The 18,978-nt window shown below is 39.6% G+C and overlaps 1 protein-coding gene across 1 annotated transcript; it reads left to right on the top strand.

The window, feature by feature from the left end:
* Window positions 1-562: 562 nt before the first annotated feature.
* GPR160 (G protein-coupled receptor 160) lies at window positions 563-16,601 on the top strand. Its single transcript, XM_081329191.1, has 2 exons — window positions 563-1,319; window positions 14,490-16,601. The coding sequence occupies exon 2, from the start codon at window positions 14,531-14,533 to the stop codon at window positions 15,545-15,547; it is 1,017 nt and encodes a 338-aa protein (XP_081185317.1). The 5' UTR covers window positions 563-1,319; window positions 14,490-14,530; the 3' UTR covers window positions 15,548-16,601.
* Window positions 16,602-18,978: the final 2,377 nt, after the last annotated feature.

The following is an 18,978-nucleotide window of genomic DNA, read 5'->3' as shown; positions in this document are numbered from 1 at the left end:
AAAGGTAAGTACCAGCACCTTAAATCTCACCCGGAGGGCAACTGGTAGCCAATGCAGCTCCCGCAGGAGGGGTGTAATATGGGAGTATCGGGAAGCTCCCATCACAACCCGCGCAGCTGCATTCTGCACCAGCTGAAGCCTCCGGGTGGTCTTTAAGGGCAGCCCCATGTAGAGAGCATTACAGTAATCAGATATAGCTGAAGAAGCTTCTTGGAAGAGAAGCCAAACGTCTTCCAACGGGAAAAAAACACACACAACAACGTCCAGTTGCATTTTGAAAAAAAGCATCTTTGGGAATCTGCTTAGATCAGGGGTCTTCAAACTTGGCCCTTTTATGACTTGTGGACTTCAACTCCCAGAATTCCTCAGCCAGCAAAGCTGGCTGAGGAATTCTGGGAGTTGAAGTCCACAAGTCATAAAAGGGCCAAGTTTGAAGACCCCTGGCGTAGATGGTTAGAAAGCAGAGACGGTATCTCTTTACTCTCCTACCATCTGGTAGGAGATATAGGAATATAGCCAGCCGTACAGGCTGAACAATAGCTTTTATCCGTGGGCTGTTAGGCTTTTAAATGGGACATAATCTTATGCAGAATTGACTTGGGAGGCCGGTGTGTGGTGTAGTTGGCTCACACGGTGTGGTGGGATGGAGGGTTTGTTGTCACTGTGTGTTGGGGGGAGAGAGCACGGGGGAGGGGGGGAGGCTCAGCTAATCTCAATGTACACATGTTGTACTTTGACAATAAAGGTTTATTATTATTATTTTTTTAAATAATATAGCCCTAAACTCAAGCCCGGCTCCTTCCCCCGTAAAGCGAACTAACGAGGGCTGATGGCACGGGCAGAAAGGAAAGGGCCTGCCCGCTTTTCAACATTACGGCTGAACGGAGACTTCGCTCGCTCCCAATTCCCCCCCTCCACACACACACACACACACACACACACTCGCCGAGCCACTCCTACCTGGCGAACCTCGCCCAACGGCTGGCCTGGGGAGCGGCCGGTCGCGCTCGCGAGGCAGGCAAGCGGCGCGTCCTGCTCCGGCTGCAAGCGGGAAAGTGAGAGAGAGAGAGAGAGAGAGAGAGGAGAGACGGCGGGGATTTCCTGGGAAGCCCTTGCAGAGCGCCTCTGGCTCTTTTTTTTTATTTTTTTTGAGCGGCTGCCGTTTCCCTCGCTCGCCTGCCTGGTCTCTATGTAAGCTTTCCAACCCCCCCCCACCCCCGCTTTATTCAGCTCCGAGTTAGCAGCAGGGGCGCAACAGATTGCATTAGGGAGATGTAAGCGCCTCGCCTCGCCTCTAGACCGAACTCGGCGTAAGACAGGTGAGTTCCCACTTCGTGCGGTTTAATTAGCTGCCGGGCAGGTAGAAATCGATTCTTCTTTCTTTCTTTCTTTCTTTCTTTCTTTCTTTCTTTCTTTCTTTCTTTCTTTCTTTCTTTCTTTCTTTCTTTCTTTCTTTCTTTCTTTCTTTCTTTCTTTCTTTCTTTCTTTCTTTCTTTCTTTCTTTCTTTCTTTCTTTCTTTCTTTCTTTCTTTCTTTCTTTCTTTCTTTCTTTCTTTCTTTCTTTCTTTCTTTCTTTCTTTCTTTCTTTCTTTCTTTCTTTCTTTCTTTCTTTCTTTCTTTCTTTCTTTCTTTCTTTCTTTCTTTCTTTCTTTCTTTCTTTCTTTCTTTCTTTCTTTCTTTCTTTCTTTCTTTCTTTCTTTCTTTCTTTCTTTCTTTCTTTCTTTCTTTCTTTCTTTCTTTCTTTCTTTCTTTCTTTCTTTCTTTCTTTCTTTCTTTCTTTCTTTCTTTCTTTCTTTCTTTCGCCGCCCGACTTTAACCAAGGGACTCTGGGCGGCTGGATTCAGCTCGCGGGTTGAGGAAAGAAGTTTTGATTGCCGCCGCCCCCCCCCCCCAACTTTCGGCTTGATTATATTATACTTGGCCTTTGGGAGGAGAGAGTCCGGTGGACGCTTACAGGGCAGAAACGGCGAGATCCCGAGAAATGCGACGGGCATCTTGAAGAGATTCCAAAACGCAGAAGTAACCGCAATCCGGGAAGCGGGGGAGGGGGGGAGGATTCGGTAGCAGCTTTTCCAGTTATGCTAACGTGGCTCTCTCCTACCAAACATAGGTGCAAATAATAATAATAATAATAACGACGACAACAATAACAATAATTTGGAAGGGATCTTGGAGGTCATCTAATCCAACCCCCTGCTCAGGCAGGAAACACTATATCATTTCGGACAAATGGCTGTCCAGTCTCTTCTTAAAAACTTCCAGTCTTGGAGCATTCACCGCTTAGGGAGGCAGGTTGTTCCACTGGTTGTTCTAACTCAGGATTTCTGTACTTATTATATGTTTTGTTGTTAGCCGCCCTGAGTCCTTCGGGAGATAGGGCGGGATATAAATCCCATCAATAAATAAATAAATAAATAAATAAATAAATAAATAAATAAGTTTCTCCTTAGTTCTAGGTTGCTTCTCTCCTTGACTAGTTTCCATCGGTTGCTTCTTGTCCTGCCTTCGGGTGCTTCGGAGAATAGCTTGACTCCCTCTTCTTTGTGGCAACCCCGGAGATATTGGAACACTGGTATCATGTCACCCCTAATCTTTATCTTCATTAAACTAGACATACCCAATTCCAGCAACCATTCCTTATATGTTTTAGCCTCCAGTCCCCTAATCATCTTTGTTGCTCTTCTCTGTACTCTTTCTAGAGTCTCAACATCTTTTTTACATCGTGGTGACCAAAACTGGATGCAGTATTCCAAGCGTGGCCTTGCCAAGGCATTGTAAAGTGTTAGTACTTCACGTGATCTTGATTCTATCCCTCTGTTAATGCAGCCCAGCACTGTGTTGGCTTTTTTGGCAGCTGCAGCACACTGCTGGCTCATATTTTAAGTGATTATCCACTAGGACTCCAAGATCCCTTGGAGTTGGTTGAAATAATATGACAATCTCATGCCATGGTTGTCCTTGCTTTTTTTAAAAAAGAATTTCCCAGGCCACCTTGTCTTAATCTTATCTGAGAACCCACTTGGTCCGATCGTATTTCACTTTTCAAAATTAGCCAGGATCAGCTCAGTACTGCCCCTTTGCTCTGCAGCCATGATTTAGGAAAGACGGCCGCACGGTTTATTGCTTGACTTTCTGTGAAACGCTTCTAAATACCATCTGGAAAAGAGCTATGCTGTTTGGTTTGCATGGCTTCAGATAATTTTTTTTAAAAAAAAAATACCGTTTCTGTAGAAAATCATGCTGTTGAAAGCAATGCCGGTATCTTTTCCTTTGACATCTAACATCTTAGGTGTCAAAAATTATTTTGCACAGATCATCATTATTGTAAATCATACTAGTTGTCATCTATAAATGGGTTGCACTGCTTTCAGATACAAGCTGACCACCTATTGACCATAATTCCATTGCAACTAGTGTGTTGAGTGTACAGTGTGAATAATTTTGGTTAATAATGGTGTTTATGCAACACTAGATACTTGATTATAAACCAGTCAAACGTATTATCTGTCCAAATCCAGCTTAATTCATGAGTTTAGAATTCAGTGTTGTTTAAACCCTTAAAAATGTGGCTGATTGAATAAACCATGTTTTAGATTAACACTGCTACTGCTAACTATCGCCTGGTGCACCACTTGCGGCCCTACCTGGACCGAGATGCCCTGCGCACAGTCACTCATGCGCTCGTGACCTCCCGATTGGACTACTGCAACGCTCTCTACATGGGGCTGCCCTTGAGGACCACTCGGAGGCTTCAGCTGGTGCAGAATGCAGCCGCGCGGGTTGTGATGGGGGTTTCCCGATACTCCCATGTAACACCTCAGCTCCGCGAGCTGCATTGGCTTCCGGTTGCCCTCCGGGTAAGATTCAAAGTGCTGGTGATGACCTATAAAGCCCTAAATGGCTTGGGTCCGGGATATCTGAGGGAACACCTGCTGCCAGCATCAAGCTCCCTTCGTCCTGTGCACTCCCACAGGGAGGGTCTTCTCAGGGTACTGCCGGTAAAAGATTGCCGGCGGATAATACCCAGGGGGAGGGCCTTCTCTGTGGGTGCCCTTTGGAACCAGCTGCCCGTAGAGCTTAGGACTGCCCCTGACCTTCGCTCATTCCGCCGGGACCTGAATACTTGGCTCTTTGAGCTTTCTGGCCTGGACTGAGAGTATTAATTGGGGTTTTAATTGGATTTTAATTGGGGTTTTATATTTATTCAAGGTCTAAATGTAATCATTTTAACTGTTCTTAATTTTTGTAATTGTTGTATTGTTATTTTAAAAACCTTGTGAACCACCCTGAGTCCTACGGGAGAAGGACGGTATATAAGTCTAATAAAGATAAAGATAAAGAACTGGTTGCAACCCATAATGGGTTTTAGCAAAATACATATAAAAATTACAGTGATCACATCAGTTCAATACATCCCCTCTAATATTAACAGTACTTTATTATTATATTATTATATTAATACCATTATCAGGGTGTGCTTTCATATCTTTCTTGCAGCCGTTGCAAACAATGCAACTTGTTAGCTGTTTGTCTTTAGAGAACAAAAAATATTTTTTTTCTTCTGAACTAGATTGATTCATTTGATTAGCAAGAGGGTAATAAATGTAGTGCTGAGTTCCTGATAATGTTTGCAGTGTAATAAGTAGTGATATAAATAGTAATAATAGTAATGTAACTCTAATGCCCCTAGAACAGAGCCACTGAGAATAGATACATCTCTCTTATCAAGAAGAGATTAGCATTTCATTCTTCTTTTATCCAAACTGAATTAACCTTTGTAACATATCTGCAGAATTTGTTTTTTCTCTCTCTCTTATGTGTTCTGGCCCAAAATAAAAGGATTTGTTTCACACAAATACAATTAAAATATGGGGGAAATCCTAGAAAAATTATACAAGCGTTTCCTAATAGATTTTTTTGTGGCAAGTATTTTAAAAATATTTTAATTTATAGCCAATCTGCATCCTTTTGGAAAGCACATTCATATGCTTTTAGCTGTGTATTTAGAGTTTGCTTTCAATGCAGGAATTGTAAATATAATTGTAATTTTGGCAAATGTCATCTATAAGTGTATGTCATCTTCTATATATGTAACATTAGCATCTAAACCATGATACTAATCTCTGTTTAGGGATAATGAACCCATGCTGAGCCATATGTGAATGGCACAACTTTGTTCAATTAATTTTCTCTATTTTAGTACTTCAAGAGAGCTGCTTCTCCTTAATATATTTGAACTCTCCTATTGTAAGAATTTAAATGAATAAAGTTGGAAAGGCGTTTTCTGCACTCATGTTTTTTTAGTACTATAACTTGTAGCTTTGAAGGAATTGTATTAATGTTCCACTGCATAGTATATAGAATTCTATATCTGTTTTTATAGAATTTTGATTAATGTTATTTCTCTGTTTCTGCTGTGCTTAAGTAGAAGTGCATGCCAAATAAATAAAACTCACTCCCTTTACTAAAAATGGAGGAAGAAATCACAAAATTAACCTTGCTACAAATGGCCCAGTTCATATTCTGGTGTAAGCTTGCATAATTTTCATGGTGGAGATAAGAACTCTTTCTTTACCATGCTACAATAATATTTTCCTGGCAAAAAATATAACCTGACTTTGTGCTGCTAAAGTAATACTCTTCATGGAGATAATAAAGATAAATATTAAGAAAACTGGAAAGTTGGAGTTTATTTTCAATAAATGAGATTTCTGGTCTCAAGTGAAATAAGAATAAAACCAATCTTTGCCAAAAGAGAGATCTGGATATTGGAGAACTATTTATCCTGAATTATTGTATTGTTTATATCTTACTCCATTAATTTCCTTCAGCCAAAGTTGCATTGCTTAACATGTCATGATTTAATGAACTCATCCTGTTTCTTTCTTTTCCAACCCTATTACAGGTAGTCCTTGACTTACGACCACAATTTAGCCCAAAATTTCTGTTGTTGAGATATTTGTTAAGTAACTTATCACAGTTGTTAAGTGAATCATACTGCAGGTGTTAAATTAGTAACACAGTTGTTAAGTGAATCTGGCTTCCCCATTGACTTTGCTTGTCAGACAGTTGCAAAAGGTGATCACATGTCCCTGGGCTCTGAAACTGTCATAAATACAAGCCAGTTGCCAAGTGTCTGAATTTTGATTGCATGACGGAGATTCTGCAACAGTCGTAAATGTGAAAAATGATCATAAATCACTTTTTTCAGTGCCGTTGTAACTTCAAACTTGATTATGTGACCATGTACAACAGTCATAAATGTAAAAAATGGTCATGTCATTTTTTTCAGTGCTGTTAATTGGTCATCAAAAGATCACTGTTGTAAGTTGAGGACTACCTGTACACGGAAATCTTGAAGCTGCAATCTGCACAGCCCAATTTATAGCAACACTTTTTTAAATAGTAGGTGATGATGCATTTGTTCCTTTATTAGAAAGCAGATATCCTCTGTCTTGGAAAAATAACTTGTTACCAAGATAACAAATACAAACTGCCAAAAACAGTGTTAGCAATTATGATAATTATAATTGTTTGCCACTGCAATTTACACCTTTTCTTTGTGGGAGCTGGCATTGGATACATGTGGGAATTTCTTTGCCTTACAAAATGAGGTGCTGAAAATAATACACACCACTTGTTAGCTTTCACAGTTATCTGCACATTACCTGTGCCCACATTTCCTCTATGACCCCTTTCTAAGCTGCATTTGTTAGGAATTTAAATAAAAGTTTTAAAATATTAGGAGCTTAATAAAAGTTCATTTGAGGAAACACACCTGGCTGCTGCTAATTCCCTAGTGGTAGTCTTGTTTTGTTGCTTTAAATAAAGCGTTTGCATTTGCACAGGTGCCCTGAACCTGCCTATTTACAGTAATATGTTACTCAAGATGTAGGATGTGTTCATATGAGATCAAAAATTACACATTTTCCCTGTGCTTGGCTCTCTTTACTCAGCATGTCTAAGGATGGTTATTGGATTAACCATTTCTGGGTTAGGATAATAGCTATACAGCAATATAGCAATAGCACTTAGATTTATATACCGCTTCATAGTGCTTTAGAGCACTCTGTGTGGTATACAATGTCAGTATATTGCCCCCGACAATCTGGGTGCTCATTTTACTGACCTTGCAATGCTGGAAGGCTGAGTGATTTTTGAGCCTGTCAGGATTGCATTCTAATCACTGCACTGCCAGGGCTCTGGGACAATATATTCAATCAAATGAGCTAGATTCAGACAGCAAACTTAGCCCTGAAAACCTAACCAAGATTAATACCAAATACAGTTTGTTGTATGAATGGACTTGCTGTATTCTTATGTGATCTGGTTAAGTACTTTTGTAACAGTTGTTGGTGCCATCAAGTCATCATTGAAACCTGCCGACTGCTAGTCAAGTCCATGCAGCTTTCTTGATAAGAGTTTTTGAAAGAAGTTTGCCCTTGCCTCCTCCTTAGGGCTGAGAGAGAGAGTGACTGGTCCAAAGTCATCCAGATGGCTTCATGCCTAAGGTCAGGCTAGAACTCTTCGTCCCCCGGTTTCAAGCCTGGTGCCTTAACCATGGTCACTGAATAATTTAGTTTATTCTTCCCTATTAAAATGTAAAATCAAATTGCCTTCCTGTAGTAGTAGTACTTCCTGTGATGATGATGATGATGATAATAATAATAATAAAATAATAATAATAATAATAATAATAATAATAATAATAATAATAATAATAATAATAATAATAATAATAATAATAATAATAATAATAATAATAGGTTGGAAGGGACCTTAGAGGTCTTTTAGTCCAACCCCCCTGCTCAGGTAGGAAACCCTATACCATTTCAGACAAATGGTTGTCCAGTGTCTTCTTAAAAACCTCCAGTGATGAAACACCCACAACTTCCAGTGTTGGAGCATTCACAACTTCGGGAGACAAGTTGTTCCGCTGATTAATTGTTCTAACTGTCAGGAAATTTCTACTTAGTTCTAGGTTTCTTCTTGATTAGTTTCCACCCATTACTTCTTGTCCTGCCTTCAGGTGCTTTGGAGAATAGCTTGACTCCCTCTTCTTTATGGCAACCCCTGAGATACTGGAAGACTGCTATCATGTCACCCCTAGTCCTTCTCTTCATTGAACTACTAGACACACCCAATTCCAGCAACCGTTCTTTATATGTTTTAGCCCCCAATCCCCTAATTATCTTTGTTGCTCTTCTCTGTACTCTTTCTAGAATCTCAACGTCTTTTTTACATTGTGGTTAGATGCAGTATTTCAAGTATGGCCTTACCAAGGCGTTATAAAGTGGTATTAACACTTCACGTGATCTTGATTCTAGGTAAAGGTAAAGGTTCCCCCACACATGTGTGCTAGTCGTTTTCGACTCTAGGGGCCGGTGCTCATCTTGTTTCAAAGCCGAAGAGCCAGCGCTTGTCCGAGGACATCTCCGTGGTCATGTGGCCGGCATGACTAGATGCCAAAGGTGCACGGAACACTGTTACCTTCCCACCGTAGTGGTCCCTATTTTTCTACTTGCATTTTTATGTGCTTTCGAACTGCTAGGTTGGCAGAAGCTGGGACGAGTAACGCGCTCACTCTGTTACACAGCACTCGGGATTCGACCCGCCAAACTGCTGACCTTCAGATCGACAAGCTCAGCATCCTAGCACTGTGTTGGCAGCACTCATGTATGGAAGATGCATCCGAACAGAATTAGTAGAATTGATATTGAAATAATCTAAAGTTGAGGGGGCCTTTAGGTGGGAAGTATACACACAATGCAGTGTGGTACTCAGCTTTCAGTGAGTACTGCACAGTGTGGTACTAGCTGTCCCCATGTTCCTCAAAATTGCCATTGTATCTTATGAAAACTGGGTTCTCTGCCTTCTAGAAGCTTCCAGGAAGAAAAATAGATGGGACATTGAATGCCCAAATTATCGCTCAAAGAACCACAGATGGGGATAACCTCTTCTTTCTAGTCCCTGTACGTTGCACAGACAAGTTCAGATCAAAGAAAAATACAGTCAATAGAATCATATACAGTGCTTGCCCCGGACTTTGTGTAGCATTAGGAAAAGAAAAGTGTAAGAAAGAGAGTCCATAGTATAGAAAGTTAGGATATTTCATCTTGTGGAGCTTGTTTTTAAGCGATAACGATAAGTATATAAGGAGAATAGTAGGTGGATCAGTCCAGAAATAACACCTTAGGATCAAAGGTTATATGAAGTCTCAAGTTTTATTTGTCCTTAGTTCTACATATAAAACCTATTACTCATTTATATGAGAAGCTATAGACCTGATAAGCTACAGAAAGCTTTCAGATATGGTGTTTTGGTATCTGCTCATATTTCTCTACCTTGGCCATCTGTATACTGAAGAATTGGAAAGAAAAATGATCACCAGAGTATGTAGTTGCAGGAAGCTGATTGCCTAATTATCTAAGGCTCCACCACTTTGCAAAAATATATGCATTAAGACATATACAACTTTTGGAAATATGGAAATTCTGTTTTTTCCTGTATTAAATCTACTTTGCATTTTAAATGAATCTGCCAGTTTATTGTAATCATTTAATCTGTTTTGAAGTAACGGAATACGTACAAATTTATTTTTCTAAAAAAAACCCTTGCCTTTCCAACCAAATTATTTATCTAGATTTCTGAGTGGTATAATAAATTTCCGAATACCACCTTAGCTTAGGATTTCTACGTCATCACACATTGTAGACTTAATCTTCTCTTATATATATAAAACCAACTTCCTGAAGTTTTTGCAGCTCATTTGCATAGGCCAGAGGTGAATTGATAACAGAGAATGTATACTATAAGTAAGAGTTGAAAGGCTTGCCATAATTGAAAATCTAATTTTATTTTTAAAATGTACTATGGTTAATTTTGTTTATATTTTTTCTTATGTAACCTCCTAAATATTTGAAACCTAAGAATTCAAGGGTTAATTCCAATAATACATTTAAAACTACAGCAGTTTCTACTATCAGAAAAGAAAAGAAACCAGCAATAAAATAAACCATTAGTTTATTTCCTCTTCACCAGAATGGTCAGTTCCTATAAAAAGGTCTTCCTCAATATTGTGAAGTCTTGTGTATCCACCTGGTTTTTTTATTTGGCTTTTGATAAAATGAAATTTTTAAAATGTTAATTGTGTCTCAAGCAAAGAGGTATGTACTGGCAGGGCTTTTTTTCTCATAGAACGCTCAGAACGGAGTTCCGGCACCTTTTTTGAATGGAACCTTGTAATGTAGGCAAGGCAGGTTGTATGACATGTGTGAGTTCTGGCACCTTTTTCTTTTACAAAAAAAGCACTGTGTACTGGAATATAAGAATTGAGAGCTTCAAACTGCTAAGGAATTCTTGATGAACAAACTTGCTGCTGCTAATTTTGGGCTTATTTTAATTTCTGTTTAACTCTGTGCGTGTCTCTACAATGAAGATGAAATTAATTTAGATTTTATTGGCTCATTATGACATCAGCAGGCCCAGAATGTTCTCCAGGGGATTTTAATTCACTCTGTCAGGCAAGATTTCTAAACTTCAAAATTTGAAAGAGAAGAGAGAAAGAGAATAAGCTCTTGTATTCTTTGTCTGATTTGATAGAACCGCATGCATTGTTTAAATTTCTCCTTGGTAGGAGGATCAAATTAAATAATTTTACTGTGGTCTGACCAGCCTTTAGTAGAAAAACAGCTATACAGGGAGTCCTTGACTTACAACTATTTGTTTAGTGACTGTTTGAAGTTACGACGACACTGAAAAAAGTGTCTTATGAGTGTTTTTCACCCTTATGACTGTTTCAGCATCCCCATGGTCATGTGATCAAAATTTGGACTGGCTCATATTTATGACAGTTGTGGTGTCCTGGGGCATGTGATCATGTATGTGATCTGACAAGCAAAGTCAATGGAGAAATTCACGTAACAATCATGTTGCTAACTTAAAAGTGGTAGTGATTCACTTAACAAGTGTGGCAAGAAAGGTTGTAAAATGAGGCAAAATGCACTTAAGCTTAGCAACATAAATTTGGGCTCAGCTGTGATTGTAAGTCAAGGACTTACCTGTAGTTCATTTATTCTTAAGATAGAGCTATTACCCTAGAACACTGTATAAATCTAAAAGGGAAATTTTCAAAAATTGTGTGTAGTTGTTAAGGCACCAGACTAGAAACTGGGGGATTGTGAGTTCTTGGCTTGCCTTAGGCACAAAGCTAGCTGGATTGTTGACCCGGAATTAGGGGCAGTATAGGGAATATCAATTGTGAATGTGCAGATGGCCCTACTGTCTTTGGGCTTTTGCAAAACTGAACAGTTTTGTGTGAGAAAAACAAATTAACTTTGTGGTCTGTACCATTTTAAGAAAAATCCTAATCATCAGATTGGCTCATATTTGTGCTTTACGTGTTACCTGCTTTTTGTAGTCTGTATTAAAGAGATCTTTAAACTAACACAACCTAGAACTAAGGAGAAACTTCCTGACAGTTAGAACAACTAACCAGTGGAACAACCTGCCTCCAGAAGTGGTGAATGCTCCAACACTGGAAGTTTTTAAGAAGAGACTGGACAGCCATTTGTCTGAAATGGTATAGGGTTTCCTGCCTGAGCAGGGGGTTGGACTAGATGACCTCCAAGGTCCCTTCCAACTTATTATTATTATTATATTATTATTATATGTAGTGTTTTTTTGGTCCTGGAGAATTAAAAACTTGCTTTACAAAATTGAAAGTCGCTTTGAGTAATGATATAGCTGAGTGCACAGGATTAAGCACTGATCACAAATATCTGATGTTAATTCTGTTTGATGCAGTGGCACTATTTTTGTGGCAACAAGTTAAACAAAATGGTTTTTGTGTTTGGATGTTGTAGGTAGAATTTGACTGCAGCCCAGGTTTTTTAAGCTGAGTCATAACATTTTGAAGGGTAAGAGTGTGGATCAGAATAGGAACAAAAAAAAGGGTAATAATAGATACACTGATTCCAGAATAGTAAAATGCAACTGTCTGAGCCATATATGATGGGGACTAGCTCTTTCTACAGATAAATGCTGCATTATTCCAGAATTAATGCTCATTTCTGCTGACTGCAGATTCTGTCTGACTGAATAAATAAAGCTGCATCTATCCTAATGAATGCTTTCTTTCAGTATTGGCTTGCTGGTCTATAGGAACTACATCACAATATATTTTAGTTGTACACTGTAGTTAATAGGTCCAACTGATCTTTCTTCTTATGGGAAGATTATGATTCAGTTCCAAATAATAGATTTGCAACAACACAAATCACAAAAATGCAACAATCCAACCTTGACAATGAAAGAAATTACTTCTTGGGTCAGGCTATTTAATCCAACACCCCTTCATTTGTTCCTAACTGGATGTTTGCAAATCATACTGGTTAAGAATATGGACAATCTGTGCTGGTTGATAACCCTTGACCAATCTATTCTTCAAGAATATAAATATAACATATAGACTAGAAATTGCAATAGAAATGGGATTACAGGTGGTCCTTGAGTTAGGATCACAATTGGGACCTTAATTTCCTTCTTAAGTTGTTGCCGTTATGAACTGAGTCAGACCTGATTTTACAGCAATTCGTTATGTGAATCATTCAGATTCCCCAATGGGTGTTTTTTTTTGCCAGAAATCGGCAGTGATACCTTTGAAGATTGACCAAGGCTTGGGTGGGACTCTACCCTCTTTCCCTGTCTAGAGGCCTCAGGCAGTGGTGGGATTCAAATATGTGAACAACCAGTTCTCTGTGTGGATGCCACTTCCAGAAGTCCATTCTGGGCCTGGGCAACAAAAAATTAGCTACCGGTTCTGCCGATCTGGTGCAAACTGACTGGATCCCACCACCTGCCTCAAGTCATCTTCACCCATTTTTGTTCTCCCTTTGTTTTGTCCCCTCTTGCCTTTTCCCCCTCTTCGTTAAATCCCTCTTGCCTTTTCTCCATCTTCATTTCCATGTTTTTCTGGACCTGAACAGATCCCCCAAAATAAAGGAATATATGGCAATGAGAGGTTTTGTGTATATAACCAGTACCTTGTACTACTGTAGTTTCATGTTCTGAACCCAGGTCTCAATCCCAGTTACTGGTCAGCAAGAATTCAGAGTCCCTGGCTGTTGCTACTAAATTAACAGGTCAGCCATAATAAAGCCTCCCTCACCTGTGATTTAATCCCTGATGAAAGTGCTGAGCTGGTGTGTATTACTGAATACTGAGCTGAGGGGTTCCACTCTCGGAATTGTGTCCAGCTTAGTTTCAGGTATGGCATCAACTGGGACTGCAGGAATGTGGTGTGGCAGTTGTTGTCTGAGTCAGGGCCACTAATCAACAGTTTGCCAGATATGAGACGCTGTGTATCAATGTGTCTGCCTGAGCTCCTCAACTCTGTCGCGGGGTTGACGGTGGAGTTCCTCAGACACAATCCTAGAGAATTTCAATCTGCTTTCTCTGGGAGTGTGGTCTGAGGTGGCTTAAAGGTTCAGAGCCAATATGAGAACCATGGGCCTATCCCTTGCCATCCATCCCCAAGAGGGAGAAGTGGTCACACGTCTCATTTGGTTCTGCTGTCAAACACTGGCAGTGTGATCTGGAATTGAGGGAGCTCTCTATGGTTTTTCTGTCATGGTCAGATCATGCTCTGCATTCATGAGGTTCTCTGGCACCGTTCCTGTTGCAGGGAGGCAGGATCTATTAGATTGGTCTGCCCCCAGCAACTGATGAATCCAGAAGAGTTCCAAAAATTGATAGGGTTTGTTCCTGATGGTAACTTCTCCATTTTTACTGCGTGCATTTCGGCGGCCTTGTTTAGGATGATCCGCTGGGTAAGGGGGACTCAGAGATTTGTCTGCAAGGCCATGCTGAAGAATTCTCACAGCATCTGTTGGACAAAATAGCTCCAATTTGTACCCAGTTAAATAAATGCCAACATTGCTGCAGATCCCGTGGAGATGCCTTGGCCACAGTCTTGCCCTGTTATCTGGGAATGGTTTGAACCTGTTGGCTAGAAACTGGGAGATTAGTCCTACCTTAGGTACAAAGCCAGCTGGGTGAACTTGGGCCAGTCAATTTTTCTCTGCTCTAGGAAGAAGGCAAGGGCAAACCACTTCTGAAAAATCTTGATAAAAGAACTGCAGCACTTGTCAAAAAGTCAACACTGACTCAAAGGCAACAAGCAAAAAAAAAAAAAAAGAAGCCACCCCAAAGCCTGATAGTCTATTGTGATCTTGTTTTTAATGGATTGTGAAAAATATTTAATTCTTGGTTTTATTCTATCACATTTGTAGATGGGTGGCCATATAAATTAGATAGATGATAGATATATACATAAACGAGATAGATAGAGAGACAGACACACAGACAGATATGTAGATAGATATATAGATAGATTGGTAGGGCAAAAAGGAGGATAGGTAGGTAAACTCTTTGGAAAGGTTCATTTTTTCAGAACCTAAGATTAATAATATCTTGTCTTGATGTTTTAGGTATGACCTGTTGCTGAGAACGGCTGTCAACATTGCCAACTATGGCTGCAATCATCAGTTCATCATTTTTGAATTTTAAAGATGGTCATATTGTCCTGCCTTCTGAAGCTAATGGAGCGTTGCTTCTTATCATGCTGGGGAAAGTATTTCTCAATCTCTTTCTATTGCAAATCAGAAAACCCAGTCACCATCAGAGTTTTATGAGCTACTTCTGCATTTCACTAGCTATCTTTGACTTGATACTTCTGGGGGTGATGTTCCTCATTTTCTGTAATCGGAATGCTTTGATTGGGGAGATTAGGTTTACTGAGTATCACATCTGTCTTTTGCCTCAGATCACCGCCTTTGTCTATGGAATTTTACATTACCCAGTTTCTTTGATAGCTGGTTTGGATTATTGCCTTACAATAACCCACACTTCCAAATATCAGAATAAATGTTGGAAATTGCTGTACACAGTTGCTGTGTTACTCACATGGGTTTCTGTGCTTGGTTATGTTCTGAATCTTGAGAGCAGTTCTTTATGGCCGAACCTAAATAATGACAGTTATGGACATCGATGTCCTTTCTACATTAGCAGCCAAACTTATTGGCTCTCGCTTGGTATGTTGTCCATAATATGCTTGGTTCTTGTTTTTTGTTGGTCAGAAATTATAAATATGATGCAATCCACTAAGCTTATTTACTTTGATAGAGACATTGTTCTGTTGTTTCCTTATGAACTTGAAGGCAGCACCAGAGATCGTTCAAAACATCTTTTGTCAAGACTTCTGATCAGCTTTATGGGCACTTGGACACCATTTATTATGCTCCAAATGCTCATTGTATTACTTAATGCTGAGATTCCTGCCCACATTGAGATGAATGTCCCCTGGCTTTGTTTTGTCAACAGCTTTCTTATTGGGATTGCATGCTGGGTGAGACGCCAAGACATTGAGTTCACTGAAGACTCTTGGGATGTGGATCCATTTGTCAGCTGGAAATTTTGCTTTACACCTTCCAGCTTTCAAAATACTGATAAAGCTGCAAAGCTGGACAATGAAATCATAATCTGTTAATGAGCTATCATACAATATAGACTGGATTGCAATCAATGGCGAAGGCTGCAAGTTAAGTTTATGAACTACAGGAGAGGAAGAACATCAAAAGAAAGATTGGTTGAACATTTTCTCAAGTTCTGCTGCGTGTACAAGGAACATGGCAGGATAAAAGAACACTACACTGTTTTCCAAGTTGAATTTCCAGTATGGGTTATTATTTCAAAATAAAGTAATGAAGTATTTACTATGTTGCTATTGATTGATGGATTATGTGCCATCAAATAGTTTTTGACTCCTAGCAATCACAGATAGATTTTCTTCATGGTTATAATCAACATTAACCAAGGATATAACCCAACAAGTATCGAGTTCTTATTTGAGAATGATTACCTCACAAGGTTGCTATTATACAAATAAAAATGGGGATCCCTATATAAGCTAAGAAGGAAGGAAGAAAAAAAAAGGTAGGTAGGTTTGGGGTATCCTGTATTTTCAATATAGGATGACTTAAATGAGTTGGTCATTTTGTCAGTCAGAATTGGTTCATTTATTTTGAATTTATTAGCCACCCAACTCCAATGAAATCCTTCAAAGAATAAAACTAAATGGTAACAAACTTAAAAGACAGCAGCTTTCATTAATTAAAAAAGGACAGGAATCTTCTCCTTTGCGAATGCTTATCAGACATTAATTCAAATTTGCTGCTGCTTGCGTTGCAAAAAGGCACATAGTGGCCCAGGAATTCTGGGAGTTGAAGTTCACAGATCATAAAGTTGCCACAGTTGCCCACTTCTGCACTAGACCCATGTTCTGAAATAGCCCAACTACCAGTTCACAGACATCCCATAGCCATGAATTGTTGGACAGCTGGTGGCTAAAAATGTTGTTCCAAGTACCCATATTGCAGTTACTTACTATATTTGTTCCTCCCACTGGCAGGTGACACTGGGTGGCAGAAGAAACTGAGCTAGAGGAGTATCCCAAATATTTTTAAAAACTTGTCTAGTATAAACACAAAAAAAACAGCGCCAGTCACCTGTCTGACACCTCAGAGTCACTTGAAAAGCCCATACGTCAGAAACTTGACATCACCTATCTTTGGTCTCATTATTATATGGCCCATTACTATACATTTTGGTAGTCATTTCCTATGCTTTATGGGCTGATGGATAACATTTAACACCTTTATCTGTCTAGGCCAGGGGTAGGCAACCTTGCCTCTTTCATGACTTGTGGATGCTGGCTCAGGAATTCTGGGAGTTAAAGTCCATAAGTCATAAAAGAGCCAAGGTTGCCTACCACTGGTCTAGGCCATAGCTACAAATGGATAAATATAGTCCTTGACTTACAACCATTCGTTTAGGAACCCTTTGAAGTTACACCACCACTGAAAAAGTGACTTATGACCGTTTTTCACACGACCATTGCAGTATCCTATGACGACGTGATCAAAATTCAGATGCTTGGCAACTGGCATGTATTTATGACGGTTGCAGCATCCTGGGGTGATGTGATCAGTTTTTGTGACCTGACAAGCAGTCAATGGGGAAGCCAGATTCACTTAACAGCCCTGTTACTAATTTAACAGCTGCAGTGATACACGTAACAACCGTGGCATGAACGGTCATACAATGGGGTAGGACTCAGTTCACTTAGCAACCGCAATTCTTCCCACTCAGCCATTGACTTCATGTCTTATTTCATGCTGTACATTTCCACTGCATTGATTACCTTACTTAGAGAGATGAAGGACGGACAAAAAAAAACACCCTCCAGAGGACCAGTGGGGGTGTTGGAAAATTGGTGTTGCAGGCTGTTTTGCGGCCTGAGAAGAAAATCTCTCTCTCAAGGATTGAACAAAATGAATTCTCACAAATGGAAAAATAGTCCCCCCCACACACACCCACCAAAAATGTCTTCAGCTTCTCAAGCTCCTTGTTGGGACAGGTGTGGAAATTTCCTCTGTCAGAGAACACTGTCCTGCTTTGTTTCTGATTCCCCAAAAGTATTCGGAAGCACAGAGGGCAGTGAATGGAGTACTTCTGGGCAAAGTTTTAAGGCCATTGTCCTTTGCTATGACCACATGGCAGATGTGCGAGGCGGTCCAATCCCAGGTAAAATATCCAGGTGCTTTAAAGTATTGCAGATATACTCTATCGCTATGCTTTACATTGTTCTTTGAGAAGCAAATGTGAAGTGCGTCATTACTCTGTAGGAGATGCCATTTCACTTGCTGGGCCTGCCAGAATATACTGCTTGCTTTTATTTCAGTAGCTTCGCCTTTTGTTGCTTCAACAAAGAGCCCAACAAAAAGTCAAAGCGATCTTTTATTCTTCTCTTGTTCTGTGACCACCTGGAAGACAGTACATGCACACTATCATATTATCCAAGCTAACATAATTCTAGATGATAGAGAGAGAAAATTCTTGCAAGACTTCCGTTTGGAAGTAAAGGGAAGCTTCTGAGAAACAAAAGGTTTCCTCAACAGATACTCTGCCACAGCAGATGTTTCTAAGAACCCTTCTGATTTTCCTGGACAAAGTCGGGGATCAGCTGGCTCAATTTCTACAGTGAAATGACTTGAAAGAAGTTGTACCTTTTCCTAGCAATACAATATATCCTCATCCACCACCACCCCTCCACCCCAGTGTCTTCTGACATTACAAAATGACAGAGGTGAGTTTCTCCCAGCCAAAGAATTGAAAAGGGAGTGTGGCCATTTTGTTTTTTTTACAAAAGACCATTGTCATGGCTGGCTGGGGTATTCTGGGAATTGAAGTCCACAAGTCTTTAAAGTTGCCAAGATTGGACATCCCTGCCCTAGAGTAAGCTCATTTCAGATCCAAGCTGCAATACTATTCATTAATGGGTCTTTCTGGAAGCATTTCTGCCACAAAGCAACTATCTTTTTATAAAATTGTTATTGAAAATATTTAGATGGAGGAAAGACAAACATGAAAATACATAAAGTAAAAAGATAAAAAGAAAGCAATATACAGTAAAGAAAAAAGGAATAATTAGATTTAATATTCTTTGCAGCTAATACAAATAAAGATATCCTTTATCCCTTGTGTTCTATATTCAGCTCCTTTTTCAATCAGCAAATTCACAAATCACCATTTCATTTTTTTCTATTTTGACCAAAAAATCCACAAGGGTTTCCAGTTTTTTTTATAAAAGTAATTGTTTTACCCCTAACTAAACAAGTCAATTTTGCTATTTCCTATAAAGCAACTATCTCGTTATGCTAACCAGTTTCTTTAACCTTGTTTTTAAGAAACAGTTTAGTTAAGATCCAGGTGCACTTCCAGACCAAATACATGCAAAAGCAGAAAAAGAAACACAATAGTGGAACTACCAGCTATTGTAATGGCAATAGCTCAAATGCCTGAGGCAACAGGAAGGGTATTTGATCAATAGCTTGGCTTTACCAATAATTTGCTTTGCAA

The sequence above is a fragment of the Vipera berus genome (genome assembly GCF_964194415.1).
Source record: "Vipera berus genome assembly, chromosome: 5".
Lineage (NCBI taxonomy): Eukaryota > Metazoa > Chordata > Lepidosauria > Squamata > Viperidae > Vipera > Vipera berus.
Note: the sequence above shows the minus strand (reverse complement) of the source record. Positions and strands in the feature narration are given on the sequence as shown.